At 46.3% G+C, this 23,940-nt stretch overlaps 1 protein-coding gene and 1 pseudogene across 4 annotated transcripts in view; both read right to left on the bottom strand.

Moving 5' to 3' along the window:
• LOC137534363 (oocyte zinc finger protein XlCOF8.4-like) overlaps window positions 1-23,940 on the bottom strand; it is a 24,622-nt gene continuing 682 nt past the window's right edge. For 2 of the 4 annotated variants that reach the window (XM_068255835.1, XM_068255836.1), the window contains exons 2-8: window positions 23,357-23,517; window positions 19,465-19,623; window positions 19,286-19,379; window positions 19,091-19,191; window positions 10,303-10,411; window positions 7,533-7,625; window positions 1-1,937 (exon numbers count right to left, since the gene is read on the bottom strand). In XM_068255835.1, coding sequence (XP_068111936.1) covers window positions 1,159-1,937; window positions 7,533-7,625; window positions 10,303-10,411; window positions 19,091-19,191; window positions 19,286-19,379; window positions 19,465-19,623; window positions 23,357-23,434 — 1,413 coding nt within the window. In that variant the 5' untranslated portion in view covers window positions 23,435-23,517 and the 3' untranslated portion in view covers window positions 1-1,158. The remainder of the gene's footprint in view (window positions 1,938-7,532; window positions 7,626-10,302; window positions 10,412-19,090; window positions 19,192-19,285; window positions 19,380-19,464; window positions 19,624-23,356; window positions 23,518-23,940) is intronic. The other 2 variants (XM_068255837.1, XM_068255838.1) reach the window with 2 other exon arrangements.
• On the bottom strand, window positions 20,795-20,995 carry LOC137537358 (U2 spliceosomal RNA; annotated as a pseudogene).

Here is a 23,940-nt window from a genome sequence, read left to right as displayed (position 1 = left end):
TATTTTGTCAAATCTATTGTGGGATATGTTTATTTTGTGCCAAAGCGTTCATCTCTGGTTTCCTTTAAAGGGAATCTGAAGTGAAAATAAACATATTTACTGTTTGAGACATCTGTAATATGAGTGGCTTTCGATACCTCAGTGGGTGTGACATAGCACTCTCCTCTCCACTCTCCTTAGTTTTGCAGAGAGTGGATCTGATCTGCACTACAAGTTAAAGTAGCCTGTATTGCTGAAAAGTTGCACCAAGTTAGATGTGTGTGACCATACATTACAGCATACAGTACAATGAAAGTATGCTTTGCTGCCACTGTAAATGCACACATTAGTCTGTAAATGCAGTGCGTTTTCCTAGAGGAACCCAGCAGATTGCAACACAATCAGTTTGCTAGCCCCATGGAAATCATGGTGTTGTGTGTTGAGACAGACCACATATTAGGCCTGATGCACAAAATTGCAGTAATACAGTACACAGCAATACTACCCTTACTTCAGCCTCAAGTACCCAAGGTATGCTATCAATGCAACCAGCAGCACTTGAATAGCAAGACCGTTGCACGGTAATGCACGATACTAATGAGTGTTTCCTTTATTAATGCTCATTACTGAAGCAAAGGCCTCGCTACTCCAGTACCGCGGGTCTTGCTTATAGCGTAGCTTGCTGTACTTGCTGCCAGAAGTAAGGGTAATATTGACATGCTCTGTCTGTGCACAGCAGTATTACTGCGATTTTGTGCATCAGGCCCATAGTGTGCAAGGAGCCATAAACACATATTCTCTAATCTATAGCCTCTCTGATCCGTGATAACAGACGATTTCTGAATTTGCTTTTCCCTTGTTCAAACTAGAGAATTGGCTCCTCCCCTTGTGTGTTCTCCAGTGTACAGGAAAATTCCATCTTCTAGGCAAACATTACTGTACATCAACTCTCTGCTTAGTCTCCGAAAGTCTCATTTGCAATAACAGAGGATTTCATGGTAAAGAGTAGGAATGATCGATCAATGAGATGCAAATCATTTCACCTTGCCTTTAAATTTAATGTAAAGTGTATGCAGAATTTGGACCAATCAGAATAACTTCCTGTCAGTTTTTATTGGTCCAATTTCAAGCTGCATAACATTTACGTGAAATTTGAAGGCAAAGAGAGATCTTTTTATCTCATTGAGTTTCCCTCATTGATGTGTTTCCCTCATTGCAGACGCCACTGCTTCTCCGCCCCAGTGTGAGTTTTTTCATGTGTAAGACTCCATTTCCGGGTAAAGCCTCTGCCACATATTGGACATGAGTATGGATTCTCCCACTTTTATGAACTTGTTTATGTCTGATCATAGATGATTTCCTCTGGAAACATTCGCCACATTCCGAACATGAAAATGGCTTCTCCCCCGAATGAGTTCTCTGGTGTCTAGAACAATTTGATCGGTCGGTGAAGCATCTTCCACAATCTGAACACGAATATGGCCTTTCCCCAGTGTGAGTCATCTGATGTGTGAGAAAATATCCCCTGTGGGTAAAGCATTTCCCACAATCTTTACAAATATACAACTTCTTCGCCGAATGAGTTTGCTGATGCTTAACGAGCGTCTGTCTCTGAGAAAAACCTTTACCGGATTGGAGACATGAATAGATCTTCTCCCCTGCATGAACTCTCTGGTGTGGGATGAGATCCACACTCTGGGTAAAATATTTCCCACACTCAGAACTCGGGAACATTTCAGCTTCTCCGGGAGCAGAGTGATACGTTGTAAACGGAGAGTGATCAGGAAAACTCCCTCCGGGTGCAGAGGGGTCACATAACAGATCTGCACTGATTGGTGCTGGGTAGAGATTTGGGGGTATTTGCTTCTCTACTGGACAACCTGCTGTGATGTCATCATCGTTCATTTCCTCAGAAACTAGACGGTGATTCTTCAAGTAAATTCTGCTGTGCTGCCCACCTGAAGGAAATAAGCAAAATAAATATATTAATATAATCAACCGAGGCGCCAAGGTCACAGAGACCCATTCTCAGACATTCCTATATATTTTTGCCTGAAGAAGCCTGTTTTCCCTGCGAAATGCGTCACAAAGTGGAGTTGTATAAAAATAAAACTGTTTTGTGTTTGACTGAAACCATTAGTGTCCTTCTTTGGGAGGCAATTCCGCTGCTACCTTTTTTTTTTAAATAGTGTGTGTGTGTGTGTGTGTGTGTGTGTGTGTGTGTGTGTGTGTGTGTGTGTGTGTGTGTGTGTGTGTGTGTGTGTGTGTGTGTGTGTGTGTGTGTGTGTGTGAGAGAGAGAGAGAGAGTGTGTGTGTGTGTGTGTGTGTGTGTGTGTGTGTGTGTGTGTGTGTGTGTGTGTGTGTGTGTGTGTGTGTGTGTGTGCGTGCGGCGTGTGGTGTGTGTGTATAATCCTACTTAGAACTTGTGTGCATCCCCCTAATTTTCTTACTTTGGTTGTACTGCTGGGTACACACCATACAGATTTATCTGCCAGATTGATTATTTTCAATATCTCTGATCTGAATTTCAATCGATTTTACAATTTTCTTTTAATCGTTTTGATTAATTTTTGTTCAGTTCTATGAAAATCAATAAAAAAAAAAAAATGATCTAAAATCAATTAAAAAAAATCAGAAAATCAAAAAATCGTTCAAAATTCAGATTGGACATGTTGGAAATAATTGATGTGACAGATAAATCTGCCAGAAAATTGTATGGTGTGTACCTAGCATAAGGATTAATAACCTAGGGCTGGGACTGTTGCTTGTTCTCTCCCTTATCCCTGATGTGTGCAGCAGGAGGAAGCACTTAGCAAAGGAGCAGGGATAAGGAGGAAGGTTCAGCAGATCAATATACAGGATCTTCTAAAAAAAATTAGCATACTGTGATAAAGTTCATTATTTTCTGTAATGTACTGATAGACATTAGGCTTTCATATATTTTAGATTCAAATACACACAACTGCATAATAACTTTTAAAGAAAAACATTTCTTTGTTAGGCCTGGTGCACACCAGAGGAGTTTTTCTGAGCGTTTTGAGTTTTTAAATCTGCTGCTAATGTTATCCTATGTGTCTGTGCACACTGGAGCAATGAGGTTTTGTAAAAAATCCCATAGCATTACATTGGGAAGAGCTTTTGAAACCTCTAAAAGCTCTTCCCAATGTAATGCTATGGTTTTTTTTACAAAACCTCATTGCTCCAGTGTGCACAGACACATAGGATAACATTAGCAGCAGATTTAAAACTCAAAACGCTCAGAAAACTCCTCTGGTGTGCACCAGGCCTAACAGCTGATACAAATCCTGCAATACATCTGCAATGTGTTTACTTCCTGCTTTCATGGAAGCAGACATATTGTTAAAGCAATCATCACGCAAATTGGATAAAATCTGCTTTACTCACCTGGGGCTTTCTCCAGCCCCTTGCAGCCAACTGTCCCACGATGTCACCTCCGCTCTCCGCCACTGTCCCGCTCTCGCCGCGCGGTGCAGAGGACGACCTCGAGGTCGCCCTTACTGCGCCTGCGTCAAGCATCCTGTGCTTTCAAATGAGCTTATCTGCCATGTCTGCTGTGGCAGTCATGTGACACGGAGAGATCAAATTACAATTTGTGATTAGATACAAATTAGAGCAGAGAGGAAGTTCTGAGTTCTGCTTTAACTCCCTCTGACTGAAGCCAATGACTGATGTCATTTCCTCCCTTACTTTTTTCTTTCTCCTAGGAACTGCACTGTCATAGCTAGCTTGCTTTGTAAACATGTAAGCCCAGCATAGATCAGATTTTAGCAGCTCACTGAACTACACTTCCTTCTCTTTGGCAATGTACCAAATAGAGCTAAGAGATGAGTTTTATTACAGCAGAAACATTTCTGATTAGATAGCAGTGCTTGCAATGCAAGGCGAAGTTGAAGGCTGCATAATAAAACACAGAAAAGTGGGTAAATGGAATTTGATTTTATGGCTGACAATGCAGCTTTAACAGACACAAGCTTATAGCTAGAATGTGAGGCTCACTGCCTCATCTGCAAAACTTTATTCAATTGTATGCATTTGTACTTGTGTTGCTGGATGTCCTGTTTGTACAATGTGTTGCACTACTCATGTGTGTTTGCTCCCCACTATTGTCTGATGTGTAATAGGTACAGCCAGAGGCGTAGCTAGGATTTTCAGCGCCCGGGGACAAAGACTATTAATGTGCCCCCCCAAAGTCAAGGCTGCGGCGCGCTGCGCGCGCCGCGTCAAAAAGGGGCGTGGTCACATACTAAATGTGGGCGTGGTTATGGGTGGAGCCAAATGTATATGGAGGTTAGCAGGCTCACGCTCACCCACCCTCCCTCAGTATGTACCTTCCAGCATGTTCCAAGACAAATTCAGCAATCATGAGCCCCCCCCATCAAGACAAATTCAGCAATCATGAGGCCCCCAACATAACCAACTCAGCAATCATGAGGCCCCCAACAAGAAAAATTTAGCAATCATGAGGCCCCCAACAAGACAAATTCAGCAATCATGAGGCCCCCAACAAGACAAATTCAGCGATCTTGAGGCCTCCAACAAATCATGAGGCCCCCAACAAGACAAATTCAGTAACCATGAGGCCCCCAAAAAGACAAATTCAGCAGTCATGAGTCACATAAATAGACAGCATTTCACATAAATAGGTAGAATGCCCCCATTAATATGGTAGACACCTCTCACCTGGCAGCAGTTCTCCAAAATACACTCAATCTGACGTGGTTCCCCAAAAATAGGTAGCCCCAGGTCTATAGTTGTCCCCAGAATAGGTGGCCAGCAGTATAGATGTCCCCAGAATAGGTGGCCAGCGGTATAGATGTCCCCAGAACAGGTAGCCAGGGGTAGAGATGTCCACAGAACAGGTAGCCAGGGGTATATGTGCCCAGTATATGTAGGCAGGGGTATGTGTGCCCAGTATATGTAGCCAGTGGTATATATGCCCAGTATATGTAGCCAGGAGAATAATATGTGCCCAGTATATATAGTCAGGCGTATATGTGCCCAGTATATGTAGCCAGGGGGTATATATGCCCAGTCCACGTAGCCAGGGGGTATATATGCCCAGTATATGTAGCCAGGGGTATATATGCCCAATATATGTAGGCAGGGGGTATATATGCCCAGTATATATAGGCAGGGGTATATATGCCCAGTATATGTAGCCAGGGGTATATATGCCAAGTATATGTAGCCAGGGGGTATATATGCCCAGTATATGTAGCCAGGGGTATATATGCCCAGTATATGTAGCCAGGGGTATATATGCCCAGTATATGTAGCCAGGGGGTATATATGCCCAGTCCACGTAGCCAGGGGGTATATATGCCCAATATATGTAGGCAGGGGGTATATATGCCCAGTATATATAGGCAGGGGTATATATGCCCAGTATATGTAGCCAGGGGTATATGTGCCCAGAGTAGGTAGCCAGGGGTATATGTGCCCAGAGTAGGTAGCCAGGGGTATATGTGCCCAGAGTAGGTAGCCAGGGGTATATGTGCCCAGAGTAGGTAGCCAGGGGTATAGGTGCCCAGAGTAGGTAGCCAGGGGTATAGGTGCCCAGAGTAGGTAGCCAGGGGTATAGGTGCCCAGAGTAGGTAGCCAGGGGTATATGCCCAGTATATGTAGTTAGGGGTATATGTGCCCAATATATGTAGGCAGGGGTATATGTGCCCAGAGTAGGTAGCCAGGGGTATATGCCCAGTATATGTAGTTAGGGGTATATGTGCCCATTATATGTAGGCAGGGGTATATGTGCCCAGAGTAGGTAGCCAGGGTTATATGTGGCCAGAGTAGGTAGCCAGGGGTATATGCCCAGTATATGTAGTTACGGGTATATGTGCCCAATATATGTAGGCAGGGGTATATGTGCCCAGAGTAGGTAGCCAGGGGTATATGTGCCCAGAGTAGGTAGCCAGGGGTATATGTGCCCAGAGTAGGTAGCCAGGGGTATATGTGCCCAGAGTAGGTAGCCAGTAGCCAGGGGTATATGTGCCCAGAGTAGGTAGCCAGGTGTCCCCCTCCCCAGCAGGAGGGGAGCAGCGCAGAGAAGAGCTGCTCTCTCTCCCTCGCTCTCCCCTCCAATGTCCGGGTGGCTGGCAGCGGCGGGCGGAACTTACCTCCGTCTTGTCGCAGCGCCGGATGGATCTGCTGCTACTCTGGTCTGGTCCAGACCAGAGCAGCGGCTGCGCACCCGAACTTCCGGCCGCCGGCCGGCGCTGGAGCGAGACGGAGGTGAGTTCCGCCCGCCGCTGCCAGCCCAGCCACCCGGACATTGGAGGGGACAGCGAGGGAGAGAGAGAGCACCTAGGGTGAGGGAAGGAGGGGGGAGATGGCCCCCCTTCCCCACCGTCCGCACAGCTCTCTCTCTTCTCTGCGCTGCTCCCCTCCCCTCAGCCCCGCAAAAAAAATAAAAATAATACCGAAGCTCAGCTGGGCGCCCTTGGGGACCCGGCGCCCCGGGGCACTTGTCCTACCCCGACCCCCCCCCCAGCTCCGCGCCTGGGTACAGCACTACAAAAGATGTTGGTGCTATACAAATAAATCATAATAATGATTATCTTATGTGACAATTGTTGTGTTTAACCTTACAAGGAGTTCTGTGGCATGTATCAAAAAACAAAAACCGACACTTACCTGGGGCTTCTATTGGCCCCCTGCAGCTGTCATGTCCCGCGCCGTCCTCCTGCGATCTTCCGTTCCCCGCCGCCGGCACCAGTCTCATTATTCGACTAACTAGATGAGTAGAACTGCGGCTGCGTGGCCACGCGCGCGCGCGCGCTCCCACGCAAGTCTTCGTGAGCCTACTGCGCAGACGCAGTACAAGAAATCTTCGTTCTGCACCTGCACAGTAAGCTCCCAAATGACGCGCGTGGAAGCGGCCGCGCAGCCGCATTTCTGTTCGTCTAGTTAGACAAATAATTAGACCGGTGCCGGCGGTGGGGAACGGGTGATGGGAAGAGGACGGCGCGGGACATGACAGCTGCAGGGGGCCAATAGAAGCCCCAGGTAAGTGTCAGTTTTTTTTTGTTTTTTGATACATGCCGCAGAACTCCTTTAAATCTATGGTAGCTTGCTTTTCTGTCAGATGGGATTCACTACACATTTCTAGTCTACAACATGACTGGGGAATTGGAACATCATTTTTGAAATACAAACACACATTTTCCTCTTAAAAGAAACCCAAGGTATGAGACCTATGGAAGCTGCCATATTTATTTCCATATAAACCATACCAGTTGCCTGGCAGTGCTGCTGATCTTTTTGGTCAGTAGTGTCTGAATCACACACCTGATACAAGCATGCAGCTAATCTTGTCATATTTGTCACAGACATCTGATCTGCATGCTCGTTCAGGGTCTATGGCTTAAAGTATTAGAGGCAGAGGATTAGCAGGACAGCCAGACAATTATTTAAAAGGAAATAAACATGTCAGCCTCTCCATATCCCTCTCACCCCGGGTTCCCTGTAACATAGGTAAAGATACATGGTGATAAACAAGGAATCTGATACTTTTCTGTTGTTTTGTTACTCACCTGTGTCAATATCTGTAGAAAGGTAATCCTCTTTTATCTTCACCTGTCCCTCTTTTTCCTCTGCACTGATGTTTACTTGAGTCCCCCTGATGTCTGTGAATGGAAATGACAGTGAATCCCCCTGTACTGAGGTATATGAGAAATGGTGGAGAGAGAGTGTGTGTCTCATATATGCTAAACTAATATCTAGTGTCTGTAACAAAGTAAAAGTGTGTATATGCACAATGGATGTCGCCCAAAGGGATCAGGACTTGAGGCAACAGTTTGGGGGCCGAGTTCTGTAGATGCTTTGCTCTGCTATAACACAGCGTATGTTTCTATGGTGAAGGGAGGACGTTTCTATGGTGAACGGAGGAGGGCTGACAGAGCGGCTTCCAGCGGAAGGGGTAAGGAGTAAAACAATACACTCGGTGGTTTCTGACTCACCCATTTTGGCAGTGGTGTAACTACAATTCATGGGGCTCCCAGTGAAAGTTTAACCCCCCCCCCCCATGTTCACGCCCCTTCCCTTGCCTTCCATTGGTGCCCTTCCTAGCCTTGGGGCCCATTTCACAAGGGTGATCTTCACACCCGTAACAAGTGTAGCCAAAAAACAGTTGATCTGAAGTACAGTCCCCTGTATCGGAGGAGGGGAAGGTTAGTAGTTTGGGTCCAACCACAGCTCTGCCCCCGCCCCCTCCGATCGAAGGGCTGCTTCCCTACAGTTATGCCCCTGCATTTTGTATATCGTCTCACCATCACTTGTAACTGGGCAGCACTGTGGCTAAGTGGCTGGCACTCTCACCTTGCAGAGTTCCAGATTCAGCCCATACACTATCTGTATAGAGATGTATGTTCTCCTCCTGTCTGAGTGGGGCACCTGGAGGCACTGTGGTTTCTTCCATATTCCAAAAGTGTACAATTTGTTTAACTGGCTATCTTCTAAATTAGTCATAGACTGTGGTGAGAATATTGCACAATGACTGTGGTAAGGTCGTTAGATTGCAATCTCATCTGAAGCACACTTAATGACTTTATGTCCGTCAGACCCTCCCGCTGGGCGGACTTTCAGCAGACAGTAGTGCGTGTGTACGCACCGTCGGCAGACTGATAAGGCTGTTCTTGAACGATCCACTCAGCGTGATCATTCAGCGAAGTGATTCATTCAGCGTACTTTGTAATGAGCTGTGAAAGATGTACTGGTAAGTGCCATATAACAGCATAATAAGATAGGGCCTGATAGTTCCAGGCTCCCTAAACTGGGCCCGCACTGTCTCCTTATCAGTGGCGTACCTAGGGCATTTGACACCCGGTGCTGGGTATCATAAGACACCCCCCCCCCCCCCAAAAAAAGTAAAGGAGCGAGTGTGGCATACTAAGCACACCACGACGGGTAATGCCAGGTATAGGTGCCGCCTATATAGGTAATATAGTTGTCCCAGTATATGTAATAAAATTGCCCCCAGTATAGGTAGCTAGTTGCCCCCAGTGAAGGTAGTATAGTTGCCCCAATATAGCTGCCCCCAGTATAGCTAGCTTCCCCAATGTACTGTAGGTAGTGCTGCTGCCCCCAGTGTAGCTAGTATAGTGGCCCCCAGTATAGCTACCCCCAAGATAGGTAGTATAGTGGCCCCCCAGTGTAAGTAGTATAGCTGCCCCCAGTGGAGCTAGTATAGTTGCCCCCCCCAGTATAGGTAGTATAGTGGCCCCCAGTTTAGCTACTATAGTGGCCCCCAGTGTAGCTAGTATAGTGGCCCAAAGGTAGCAAGTAAAGTTGCCCCCAGTGTAGCTAGCATAGTGGCCCCCAGTATAGTGACCCCCCGTATAGCTGCCCCCAGTGTAGGTAGTATAGTGGCCCCCATTGTAGCTAGTATAGTGCCCCCCCAGTGTAGCTAGTATAATGGCCCCCAGTGTAGCTAGTATAGTGGACCAGAGGTAGTTAGTAAAGTGGCCCTCAGTGTAGCTAGTATAGTGACCCCCGTATAGCTGCCCCCAGTGTAGGTAGTATAGTGGCCCCCATAGTGGCTCCCAGTGTAGCTAGTATAGTGGCCCCCAGTGCAGCTAGTATAGTGCCCCCCCCCCCCCAGTGTAGGTAGTATAGTGCCCCCCCCAGTGTAGCTAGTATAGTGGCCCCCCCAGTATAGCTAGAAGGAGGGGTGACAGGGACACTGGCGGGAAGGGGGGACATATCCCCCCCTCCCTCACCTGGGTCCCCTCCTTCTGCCTCTCTTCCCCTCCAAAATGACAGCGGGGGCAGCGGGCAGCAAACAGGCAAGGCAGGTGGAGAGTACTCAGTTCCGCGTATCAGCCGCTGGAATGCTGCATCGCCGTCACGTGCCTCTTCCGCGCCTCCAATACCGTGACCAACATTGGAAGCGCAGAAGAGGCACGTGACGGCGACGCAGCATTCCAGCAGATGGTACGTGGAAGTGAAGTGAGTATTCTCCGCCCGCCCGCCCTGCCTGTTTGCTGCCCGCTGCCCCTGCTGTCATTTTGGAGGGGAAGAGAGGCAGAAGGAGGGGACCCAGGTGAGGGAGGGGGGGGTACCTCCCCCCTCCCTGCCGCTGTCCCTGTCACCCCTCCTTCTAGCGCTGCTCTTCCCCTCCTGCTCTGCAAGACTGCAACTATGGGGGGTCGTGGCGACACCCCCCTGGCTGTCAGTCACCCGGGGCGCCACGCCCCCCTGCGCCCAATGGTAGGAACGTCACTAATCCTTATTAGATAAAGACATCGTTGTGGTGACTGTACAAGAACATGTGACTCTTGTCTGTATTCAGTGTTCATTCCTCACCTGTACTGGTCTCTGGGGGAATCTCCTCCTCATGTGGCTCATCAGCCCTCACACACATCTCTTCTGCTTCATCCTTCACTTTTGCTTGATTGTTTATTACATTTTCATCCTGAGTAATATAAAGCAGCACAGATATTACACTATGCATTGATTATTATATATTACTAGCCGACCCACGGTGTAGCATACGCCGCATAATTATGAATGCTGGTCCTACATTTGCCGCCGAGCTGGAAGGGGGTAGCGGGCAGGAAGGGGGTATTGGGCAGAGCGGCGGGGAGGGGGGGTCGGACCCCCCCTCCCTCACCTGGGTCCCTCACCTGCGCTCCCCCTCTAGCTTAAGTTCAGCAGCAGCCGCCACTATTAGTAAGAGGCAGCGGGCGGGGATGACTCATCTCTTCCGCGTTCCACTGTCGTCACTTCCTGCAATGCCGCCCACTGTATTGTAAGTGGACGACATTGCAGGAAGTGACGACAGTGGAATGCACGCTGGAACGCAGAAGAGGTGAGTCATCCCCACCCACTGCCTCTTTCTTAAAACAGAAAGAATTTGCGATAATTCAGGTTGGAGTGAGCTTGAGATGTCTCCCAGAGCCTCACTGCTGAATATATGCAAATTAACCATTGTTGCCCTTAGAAGCTAAGCACACCTCCAGAACCGCTGGAATGCAATGATGTGTCAGCTTGTTAATTTGTACAGAGCCATAATAATCCAACATGCATACAGACTGTTTCAGATTGTTTAATCCTCATCAGGGCATGGCATAGATTAATTTGGTTCTATGGAGTAGGGCTTGTAACACCGAGAAGTACAGACTAACCAGCAAGCTTATGGTGAACCAGAACTCATTAGAGTGTATATATTATAGAACTTAACCTCCCTGGCGGTTTGTTAACCACTTTACCCCCGCGCGTACGTATTTCTCCGCCCCTTTTTCCATCCTTTAAAAACCAGGGACGGAGAAACACGTACTTTCCGCGTTCCCGACGCTGTCCGCGCTCCCGCTCGTAAACACGCCGCCCGCCGCTAGTAAAACCGCCGCCGCCCGCTCGCCCGGAGATCAATGAACGGGAAAATCCATTCCCGTTCGTTGATCTAAGCCCCACAATGACCCGCTGCTCTCCTATGGGCAGCGCGATCATTGTGAGAAGAAACTCACGTGTCCAGCCTCCTTATTCTTCCTCCAAGCTTCCGGAAGGAGGCTTGGAGGTCGCAATAAAGCAAAAAGTTACTGTGGCCATCTTGTGGCCAAATAGTAAACTACACCCTACACATTTTTCACATACAAATAAATGACTTTTACACAAAAAATTAACTCATTACCTCCCACACTCCCCATTTTTTTTTTTTTTGTAATTAAAAAAAAAATCAAAAATTTACAATTAAAAAAAATACATAATTAGTTACCTTAGGGACTGAACTTTTTAAATATTTAAGTCAAGAGGGTATAACACTGTTACTTTATAAACTATGGGCTTGTAATTAGGGATGGACGCAAAACTGAAAAAAATGCACCTTTATTTCCAAATGAAATATTGGCGCCAAACATTGTGATAGGGACATAATTTAAACGGTTTTATAACCGGGACAAAAGGGCACATAAATTTCATGGGTTTTAATTACAGTAGCATGCATTATTTAAAAACTATAATGGCCGAAAACTGAAAAATAATTTTTTTTTTCCCCACATTTTTCCTATTTTCCCATTAAAACACATTTAGAAAAAAATAATTCTTGGCATAATGTCCCACCTAAAGAAAGCCTAATTGGTGGCGGAAAAAACAAGATATAGTTCATTTCATTGCGATAAGTAATGATAAAGTTATAGACGAATGAATGGAAGGAGCGCTGAAAGGTGAAAATTGCTCTGGTGGTCAGGGGGTAAAACCCCTCAGTGGTGAAGTGGTTAAAATCCGCCAGGGGGCAGCAAATACCTTTTTTTAATTTTATTTTTTTTTTTTCATGTAGCGAGACAATGTCTCGCTACATGATAGCCGCTGCTGAGCGGCATCCCCCCAGCCCCTCCGATCGCCGCCGGCGAACGGAGATCAAGAGATCCCGTTCAAAGAACGGCATCTCTTGGAGGGCTTCCCCCGTCGCCATGGCGACGGGGCGGGACGTCATCGACGTCGTGACGTCAAAGGGGAATCCGATCCACCCCACGGCGCTGCCTGGCACTGATTGGCCAGGCAGCGCACGGGGTCTGGGGGGGGGGGGCGGCTGCGGCGACGGGTATAGCAGCGGATCGGCGGCGATCGGAGGTTACACGCAGCTAGCAAAGTGCTAGCTGCGTGTAACAAAAAAAAAATTATGCAAAACGGCCCAGCGGGGCCTGAGCGGTGCCTCCCGGCGGCATAGCCCGAGCTCAGCTCGGGCTTACCGCCAGGGAGGTTAAGCTAGAGGGGGTGCCGCTCTGCCCAATACCCCCTTTTTACCCACTACCCCCTACAGCTCGGCGGCAAGTGTAGGAACGGCCCTGGGGGCAGGGCGCTGCTTCTTCTTCTTGCTTGGACCAGCCCCTTCTTCTTGCTTGGCCCGGCCCTGAGGGCAGGGCGCTACTTCTTCTTCTTGCTTGAAGGTTGAGGCACTTACTCAATTATACAGGATCTTCTCAAAAAATTAGCATATTGTGATAAAGTTCATTATTTTCTATAATGTACTGATAAACATTAGACTTTCATATATTTTTGACTCAAATACACACAACTGTAGTAGTTCAAGCCTTTTATTGTTTTAATATTGATGATTTTGGCATACAGCTCATGAAAACCCAAATTTCCTATCTCAAAAAATTTGTATATTTCATCCGACCAATAAAAGAAAAGTGTTTTTAAAACAAAAAAAAGTCAACCTTCAAATAATTATGTTCAGTTATGCACTCAATACTTGGTCGGGAATCCTTTTGCAGAAATGACTGCTTCAATGCGGCGTGGCATGGAGGCAATCAGCCTGTGGCACTGCTCAGGTGTTATGAAGGCCCAGGATGCTTCGATAGCAGCCTTAAGCTCATCCAGAGTGTTGGGTCTTGCGTCTCTCAACCTTCTCTTCACAATATCCCACAGATTCTCTATGGGGTTCAGGTCAGGAGAGTTGGCAGGCCAATTGAGCACAGTAATACCATGGTCAGTAAACCATTTACCAGTGGTTTTGGCACTGTGAGCAGGTGCCAGGTTGTGCTGAAAAATGAAATCTTCATCTCCATAAAGCTTTTCAGCAGATGGAAGTATGAAGTGCTCCAAAATCTCCTGATAGCTAGCTGCATTGACCCTGCCCTTGATAAAACACAGTGGACCAACACTAGCAGCTGACATGGCACCCCAGACCATCACTGACTGTGGGTACTTGACACTGGACTTCAGGCATTTTGGCGTTTCCCTCTCCCCAGTCTTCCTCCAGACTCTGGCACCTTGATTTCTGAATGACATGTAAAAGTTGCTTTCATCCGAAAAAAGTACTTGGAGCACTGAGCAAAAGTTCAGTGCTGCTTCTCTGTAGCCCAGGTCAGGCGCTTCTGCCGCTGTTTCTGGTTCAAAAGTGGGTTCATGCTTCCATCTGCTGAAAAGCTTTATGGAGATGAAGATTTCATTTTTCAGCACGACCTGGCACCTGCTCACAGCGCCAAAACCACTGGTAAATGGTTTACTGACCATGGTATTACTGTGCTCAATTGGCCTGCCAACTCTCCTGACCTAAGCCCCATAGAGAATCTGTGGGATATTGTGAAGAGAAAGTTGAGAGAAGCAAGACCCGACACGCTGGATGAGCTTAAGGCCGATATCGAAGCATCCTGGGCCTCCATAACACCTGAGCAGTGCCACAGGCTGATTGCCTCCATGCCACGCCGCATTGAAGCAGTCATTTCTGCAAAAGGATTCCCGACCAAGTATTGAGTGCATAACTGAACATAATTATTTGAAGGTTGACTTTTTTTGTTTTAAAAACACTTTTCTTTTATTGGTCGGATGAAATATGCTAATTTTTTGAGATAGGAAATTTGGGTTTTCATGAGCTGTATGCCCAAATCATCAATATTAAAACAATAAAAGGCTTGAACTACTTCAGTTGTGTGTATTTGAATCTAAAATATATGAAAGTCTAATGTTTATCAGTACTTTACAGAAAATAATGAACTTTATCACAATATGCTAATTTTTTGAGAAGATCCTGTATATATAGATTTGCTAATATGCAGTGGGGCAACCAAAAAGATGTTCAGTGTGTAACAAATAATTTGCACAAGAAGCCAAAAAGAGCCTCTGTGATATGAGCATAGGTACAATGCTTGTGCAGCAGTATCTGTCATCCTCTGTGTTAAGTAACTGATACATTAGAGCAGTTGTGGTTAACATTGGAGATATATCCTCATTCCTCAATGAGGACAAATGGCCGGTTGCTTACAGCTTCTGTGCGGTAGACTGGGCAACAGAAGTCTAAAAACTGTCAGCAATTGTATTTAAACAACAAACAATGCCGATATGTGTACAATGAAAATTGAGTTGCAACACGAGAGTCTTATATTGACTCAGAGTCCCACAATTGTACAAAGAATCGTGTCCTAGATCTCGACACTTCAGTTTCTAAGTCACCAGGACTTTGTTTAAAATTTGTTGAGAGATAACATTAAAATATATGTCACAACCTAGTGCCTATATAACAAGCTCCAAGCGGGTGTCTTTGCTTATCCCCCCCCACATGTTAGTTCTCATGCACATATATTGTACAGGCTGCTGCGTGCTTGGACACACAGTCAGTGGGGTGTAGCTAGCCCTAAGAACCTGGACTGGATCACAAAACTGCGGAACTCCTTGTATCTCTCCACACTAATGCGATGAATCAGTCGCATCATCCAGACAATCCTAGCGCCAGCACTGCTATACAGGCACATGGGTAGGGTGGCAGCCTTCACATTTTGTTCAAGAATTGCGGCCAAAATTACCACGTTGGCATGACAACATGGCTGCCAGTAACGGACGCTTGGACGCGTCCTATGCGGCGGTTGATACGAAATGATGACGGCTGCCAGCAATGGACGCGTGTATGCGTCTCATGATACGAGTTTCCCCAGCAACGCGGTAGTGACGTCAGCGGCCGGACTGGAAGTATGTCAGTTCAACACATCCACTTGGTAATCAGCGTGAGATGGGCACAGAAGCGTGCATCAGCGCTGTTCTACATTATTCAAGCCATGAAGACATGAACTAAGGAAGTTAACAAGCTTGAACCAATACTGAGACGTTTGAGGGAGTGTTGGTCACACCCTTATTGGGAGGGTGATCCCTGACATCATGAACATATAAAAACCCATCATTCAATGGGCGCTTCAGCTCTGACTTGAGCGTTTTTTACTGCTGGGGGGATACTGTGGTGGTGGGGGGTTCTATATTTATTATTTTCTGCACGTTATTTTGTTCCTGATGAAATCTAACTAAGATGAAACATGTCGAGCACTGTTAGCACTGTAAATATGTATTGCACTCCCTAATCCTTGTACATATACCCCCAGTTGTAATAGCTGGATGTGTGTGGGTGACCTCCAGTGATCATTGTATGTGCAAGCAGGCTGACACACCAAAGCATATCTGTCGGCTCTGTCTTGGCCTTGCCATTTATTACTGCATTGTTTGGTCAAATTTTGATCCCCACACACCGTTGGTTTTATACCATAAACAACACCTATGTGATCAAGCCCAGGTTCTTAGGGCTAGCTACACCCCACTGACTGTGTGTCCAAGCATGCAGCTGCCTGTACAATATATGTGCATGAGAGCTAACATGTGGGGGGGGGGTAAGCAAAGACACCCGCTTGGAGCTTGTTATATAGGCACTAGGTTGTGACATATATTTTAATGTTATCTCTCAACAAATTTTAAATATAGTCCTGGTGACTTAGAAACTGAAGTGTCGAGATCTACGATACGATTCTTTGTACAATTGTGGGACTCTGAGTCAATATTAGACTCTCTTGTAGCATTTGTATTTAACCCGTCGGCAGCATATACTGTAAACAGCCTCATCTTCTGCAATACTGTGTTTAGGCAAGGTTAGCACCTTTCAAGGGTGAAGGGGCCAGGTGCAGGGGCCAGGAGCAGGGTGCCTGGGGAAGGGTGCAGGGGCCAGGGTAAGGGTGCCTGGGGAAGGGTGCCTGGCGAAGGGTGCCTGGGGTAGGGTGCCTAGGGCCATGGGCAGGGTACACTCTTGGTGGGGAGGAGGGTGCTAGTGGGTAGGGGGGTTGTCAGGGGAGGGGGGGAGAATGCCCGTGGGTGGGGAGGAGGGTGCCACTTTTAGGTGGGGGGGGGGATTGCCTGGAGGTGGAAAAAAATGAGCGAGGCTCCAGCCGCGGTAATGAGGGATGCGGGAGCCCGGCTTCATTACTTCCTCCCTCCCTCTCTCTGAATGCCCCCCCCCCCCTGATGTGTCCCCTCCCCCTTGTAGGCAGAGTGAGCGCAGCGGAGCAGCCAGCCGAGTCCTCTTACCGCTGATCCACTCGTACTGGCATAGGACTTCCATCTGCTTCCTGTGACGTCATAGTAAACAGGAAGCACATGGAGGTCCGATGCCAGACAGTACGAGTGGATCTGCGGTAAGTGGACTCGACTGGCTGCTCCGCTGCGCTCACTCTGCCTACAGGGAGGGGAGGACAGACAGACACATCGGGGGGGGGGGGGGGGGGTATTCAGAGAGAGGGAGGGAGGGAGGAAGTAATGAAGCCGGCTCCCGTATCCCTCATTACCGCGGCTGGAGCCTCGATCAGTTTTTCCTCCTCCATTCTCTGCCCAGCCGTCGGGATTCAAGAGGGGGGGCCCGGGATAGCGGGAGGGCCCCCCCCCAAATCGGGAGAATCCCGACGAAAATGGGACGGTTCCATCCATAGGGGAACATAGTACAGAACAGAGCACTTGTGGATCACCTGAGGAAAAAGTCAACTTGCAGTTTACTCTGGAAAATTTTCAATCTATTTTTGTACAACAGGATGAAATGGCAGCGCTTTCAAATATAGGCTGCACCTGAATTGACCAGCTGCATAGATGGGCAGAGCCCAAACATGAGCAACTTACACAACTTGCATTCAAAACAGATGCAGCAAAGGAGGACATTGGCTTCAAAAAGAGCCAGTGCACAGACTGCTCAATACTAGACTCTTCCACGACGATGATGTGCGCTCTCGGAAGAGTCCTAACACTATCTGACAGTTAAACATAGTTAAAACCTGGGGCTGCTAGCCCATAAATGCTTTACACATATTTTCCAAAGAACAGCAAGAAATAGACAGCGCTCCTAGTCAGGCTGCAAATGAAATGAAACCATCACAGGTGAGCAGCGCCCCCCAGGGACTTATACTCACCTTGAATGCAAACTGTGCACTAAACCAGGGGTCAGGAACCTTTTTGGCTGAGAGAGTCATAAACGCCACATATCTTAAAATGTATTTCCATGAGAGCCATATCATATGTTTCAAACTGGCACAGTGTGCATGCGCAGCAGAGGGCTGTCCCTGTTGCCATGGTGATGTGTATACAGTTGATCCTCTAGGCAGCCGAAGTGTCAGACATGTCTTCAGCATCTCTTGGGTTTCAGCAACATCAGCAATTTCCCAGAGAGCCAGACAGGAGAAATACCGACTAACAGCTTGTACAATTAGCTAACTGACTTTGGGGTTTGATTCACTTTGTAGGACGAGATCCCTGCACTTTGGCCCAATAGGCTTGACAGGCAGCCTATTGGGCCAATCAAAGTGCGGGGATCCCGTTCTACAAAGTGAATCAAACCCCAAAGTCAGTTAGCTAATTGTACTACAAAGTCACTGGACCTGACAGGGTCCAGGTTGGGACAACTGGAGTGGCTATTAGTTTTGGGGAAACTCGGGTAAGTTAGTAGTGCATGCTCCAGCAGTAGTGTGCCTACTTTGAAAATGTTACTTCCGCTGCCACACTAAGCTGTGCTGCTTGAGCAGTGTAGCTTAGTGAATCAACCCCTACTGATTTGTCTGTGAGTCAGATGTAGCCATCAAAAGAGCCACATCTGGCTCCCGAGCCATAGGTTCCCTAACACTGCACTAATCCCTAATCTAAATAAATTGAATACAAACTGATACACATGAATGCAGCTAGCCACAAGTAGACTTACATGTTTGTACAACAGGAGGAAATGGCAGCGCTTTCAAATATAGGCGTCACCCGAATTGACCAGCTGCATAGATGTGCAGAGCCCAAACATGGGCAGATTACACAACTTGCATTCAAAACAGATACTATACAGCAACGGAAGGACATTGGCTTCAAAAACAGCCTGTGCACAGATCTATATTACACTCTTCCACGACGATGACGTGCATTCTCGGAAGAGACCTAACACTGACAATTAAACATAGTTAAAGCCTGTCCAATCTATTGTGGTTTCAAGTATTTCTTCCAATTTACATTGTAAATAGGTTGAACAATTTACTTGTTAGCTGTGAAAAATGCCACAAAGGCAATCTTATATAGTATCGCAGTACATGCAAGGTTTTAGACATTTAGATCAAAGGATCATAAAATAAGTTAAAATAAAAGCAGACTTTACAAATCCCCCCTATTAATTAATGTAAAACCTCACACACATGCCAGATGAAACGCTGCTGAGGCAGCCCATAATGTCCCTCCGAGCCACCCCACCAAGCATAACAACAGTATACATCACTAGCCTGCAGACTAGTGATGCTTCTTTCAGCCTCGGGAGTGCAATACCAATCCCCACCAGGTGACATTAATTCTGTATGTGTACATCCTTAAGATCAGCCATTCCAGTTACCTGATGATGATGATCCTGTACAGAACTCTGAGAATAGAAGGAGCTGGAATATCTGCTTGGGGTATTTCCACTGCTGGATCCCTCTGCAGGAAACAAACATGCTGAAAGAACACATGGTGTATTGGTATTAGAAAATGCATTTACCTAAGTTGACCATCTGTTCTCCTCTTTATAAGAAAGATAGCATCCTCTTACCTGGTGATCTCTGAATAGTAGCACTATCTAAATACTCTCCTTCCTCCGTCAAGAAATCAGAAGTCCTGATTTCATCCTCACACCTTATAGGAACCTGACACACAAAAAGACACAGTCACCATCCACAGACATCTCTTGTTGTTACTAGACATTGTTCCATAATCCCCAGCACTGCTCACCTCTCCTGTCAGCAGCTCAATCATCTGACTGGTGATTTCTTTAACCTTCTTGTTTTTCTTTCTCACAGGCTGAACTGAAGACTCTTTAGCAGGGCAGCTTTGGATCTTCATTAAGTTTGAGGCGACAAAACCATCAGATAACTTGAAAGCCACATAGTTCTATATTTAAAGGAAAACAATTCGGTTATGTCACTAAGAGGTTGATTCATCAGCCTATATCGCACTGTGCAGCACCAGTTAAATTGCCTACTGTGAGGTAAATGGTACGCGCACACTACGCATGCTACTGGTAATATGCGTTCTTAAGGTGCACGCGCTCCTAGTCAATTATGCGCGCTAGTGCAGTACCGCAGCTGCGATATTTGACTAGCATGGCCGCTACTACGTAAATTGATGTAGTAGCAGCAACGCTAGTCAAGTATCGCGATCGCGGTGCTGCACTAGTGTGCATCATTGACCAGGAGTGCGCACACCTTAAGAACAAACGCTACGCTTTTGGTAGCGCGTCATTAACCTATATTGTGCTGTGCAGCGCAAGTTAAATTGCCTACCGCAAGGTAAATGGTAACCATTGCAGACTAATCACAATGCTGGTAGTGTGCGTTCTTATGGTGATTTTCCTTGTCAATTACGTGCTAGTGCAGCACCGCAACCGCGATACTTGACAAGCGCAGCTGCTACTATGTTAACTGATTTTTTTTTTTTTTTTTTGCTTGTCTTGGCTCCTGTTGCATGCAACAGGAGTCCCGGGTTAGCAAGGCTATTAGCCCCGTGCACGGAAAAAGCGTGAGTGCCCTAAAGCACCCCCACAAAACGTGCATGAGTAGCCACAGGCCCCACAATACAGCAGGGCCCTTCCGGTGTTCCCCGAAGGGAACTTATCCCCCTTTGCCATCGGCGCAGGGGGTACTAAGCATCCTCCAACCCGAGAGTCGGAGGACACTGGCGGCATCCTCCAACACCCGAAGGGCTGGAGGACCCTGGACTGCCCAGTGGTTACCCACAGGGCCTGGCCATGTGGCATCCCACATGGTCGGTGGCTCCCCCGAGAGGGAGCCGGGTGGGGACTGGAGTCCCCTGGGGACAAGTCCCCGGTGCCAGCAAGCTGGCCCCGACCTTGCAGCCGGAGTGATAAAAATTCCGCACTCTCCCTAGCCAAAAGGCCGGGGAGCTGCGTTAGTCAGCAATGCATATGGGCAGTACAGACCAAAGCACCTTACTCCGCCTAGGATCTGCCACATCCTAGGTTTTTCGGGTACACCTGGAGCGCCACTTCCAGGGGCAGTACGCCTAAGCAAAGCCCTCAACCATTCAGCTTCGATCATGGTAGATCCATTCTGTCAGCCCCTGAGAATTATGAACCAGGATTGACACCTTTACTGGAGGAGCTGAGGGTAGACCAGGCCCTCTGTTCAACTCGTTCAAGGCATCCTCCCCGGGAAGGACGAGCCCGGGTTCCCAGTAACATGCCTCCCAAAAACCTCAAGAACAGATACTACACTTGATCTTAGCCAAAAGGCCGAGAAGCTACTATGTTAACTGATGTAGTAGCTGCCATGCTAGTCAAGTATCGTGGTCACAGTGCTGCACTGGCGTGCATAATTGACAAGGTATCAGGAAAGAACCGCACACCTTAGTGTGTAGGTACTGGTACAGGAATTCCAGGCAGCATCAATCCAACAATCGAAGGAGGAGTCCGCACACAGGCTTTCAGGAACAAAGTGCCTGTTTAATTGTTCCATCACACACCCACATTTGCAATTTTCATCTGACCAGGGCTGGCCCTAGGCACTAGAGATAGAGCCATGTGCATAGTCCTAAAAAAGGAACTTCAGCCTAAACAAACATACTGTCATTAAGTTACATTAGTTAGGTAATATAATCTCTTACCCACCCTGTTTTAAAAGAACAGGCAAATGTTTGTGATTTCATGCTGTTATGGCTATCTCTTTGTTATATTAACAATAAAAGAGCTATAATCATTGACGTGGTGCTGTGGATTCTTTGTGTTGTGATTTCATGAGGGCAGCCATCTTTTTGGTTGAAAGGAGGTGACAGGAAGCATAAGACACAGTTCCAACTGTCCTGTGTCCTGATCACCCCTCCCAGTTGCTAGGCAACAAGAACAACATCCGAAATCCCATCATGCTTTGCAAGGCATCAGGGGAAAAATGCCCGGGCAGTTTTCTTTGATGGGGCGGAGCTTAGCGTCTGTGCAGCTAAAAATTAGACTTTGTTAAGAAAAACAAACTTCTGATGCTGTGAAACTGTAAAAAGAAACACCAAGCCTTTTCAGTGCTGATGAGTAGATTTTTAGTCTGGAGGTTCCCTTTAAGCAAACAGCTGCAGTAAAGTGATACATGTGCTATTGGCTATATTTGGAGAGCTATATGTTTCATAAGATGGCACGTAGAACTGATTTAATAACATAAGGACTGCTGTCAATTGCATCTGCATGAATTCTCAAGGAAGGGAGACCAGTTAAGGAGGAGAGATATTCTACATAAAGTGACTGGATAGCTTTTTTTTGCTCCTCCCTTGGATGGTGTATATTTTTTTTATGTTTAGATATTTCCTTTTAGGATACCTCTGTCATATACACATACTACAGTAAATTCCCCAGTATCCCGGAATTTTTTAAAACGAGTATATTTATACTTTTTTTCTGCTCTTCCCAGACTTCAGTTGCAACTAAAGGCAAAGAAACACTGCAGAGCACTTTTTCGATCCGTTTACGTCTTTAAAAACACGATCCCATTGACTTGCATTAAAATTGCAGTAATCCAATCGCAGAAAAATCATGATCACAGCAATTTTTACGTGATTTTAATGCAAGTCAATTGGAGAGTTTTTAAAGATTGAAAAACTATCAAAGAGCACTCTGCAGTGTGTCTCTGCCCTGAGGGTTGAACTCGTTGCAGTGGGGGTGTGAGTGGATTGCGTGTATGTGTTTATATTAGGTTACAATTGTAGCAAATAGTGTTTTATTTTTTACTGTTGTATGCCTAATAAAAAGATTTAACATTCGATCTAGGTGCTGTGGAATCATATTGTGACATTTTAGATTTAAAGTGGACCTGAATTCTTGCCCAGGACAGGAGTAAAACATAGAGAAATGCACCTTGTATGTATTTAGAGAGTTTAGCCTGTCTAATTCCCCCTCATCAGTATCTAATCACAAGTTGTAATTTGATCTCTCCCATGTCACATGACTGCCATGGCAAATAAGAAAGATAAGCTGATTTGAAAAGCACAGGCTTTTAACAATATGTCTGCTTCCATGAATCAGGAAGTAGAAACAGTGCAGATTTATTTTAGGATTTGTATCAGCTGTAACAAATATTTTTTTTTGTTTAAAGATTATGCTGTTGTGTATCTTTTAGAGCAGAGAGGACGTTCTAAGGTGCACTTTAACAAATTGGGGCTTATTTGCATATTCCACTAGCAGCTGAAATTCACCTCCTTGGTGCCACCTGGACACAATTTATTTTGCGATCTTTGCAATACATAAAGGTGAACTGAATAGACTGTGTTTTTCTCAACAGAAATGCCATTTCCCTTTAACAGAGTGTAAGCTAATGTCACATGACACGCCCAGAATCCTCTCAATCGTACAATCCACATAGGACTCGACCCTCCATAGATGATTCAACTGATTTTTATTGTATCCATTAGCGGTGATATAGTGTGCTATATCACCGCTAATGGATACAATAAAAATCATTTGAATCATCTATGGAGGGTTGAGTCCTATGTGGATTGTACGATTGGAACTCTTATGAGGGGTTTGATGGACCTCTCACCGCACTGGACTCCCCACAATAATTGAAACTACTCTGTGGCCGGCAGGTACTATTGCACATTGTATTGGAACGCCTAGAATCCTCCTCACCTCTCCACTCAACAGGTAGATGATCTCCAGAGTCAAGTGTAATATTTTCTCAGTCATGTGACTGTCATCTGTCTCCATCTTATGTTCTGTGCTATTTTTTTTACAGACCTTTCCTTGTAATCTCTAGACTTCTTTTAGTAAGATGAGTTGCATACACCAATCTGGAATTAGAAAAAATAAAAACACTATATAAAAGTAAACATACACAAAAGAAAAATAGTTTGACAAGCAAGTGTCTAAATGCATTGCAAGAAAACATGTTCAGCTTTAATATTAAACAATATTTAGAGCTAAGATAGAGAGATTATCTTTTTGTGCTCAGTGCATTTACATTAAATTCAGCCATACAGTATAATGGTTACGTGACAAAAAATATTTAAGTGCTCTTTTATACGGATGGTACAGTTTACCACCTGCCAGATGCTCCTGTTTATCTGACCAGAGCTTGGGCTTACTCAAGGTAACTGGGTGGCTGAAGCGCCGTTTTGCCATTCGTGTGAAAGATCCTCAGTAGTGTATGCCCCAAGGATTCATAGGCTAGGCTGCTCTGGGGTGCACACAGTACTGTGTCTGACATGCCATAC

This window comes from Hyperolius riggenbachi, chromosome 10, assembly GCF_040937935.1.
Source record: "Hyperolius riggenbachi isolate aHypRig1 chromosome 10, aHypRig1.pri, whole genome shotgun sequence".
Classification (NCBI taxonomy): Eukaryota; Metazoa; Chordata; class Amphibia; order Anura; family Hyperoliidae; genus Hyperolius; species Hyperolius riggenbachi.
The sequence above is the reverse complement of the archived record's forward strand: the minus strand, read 5'-3'. Positions and strand labels throughout refer to the sequence as shown.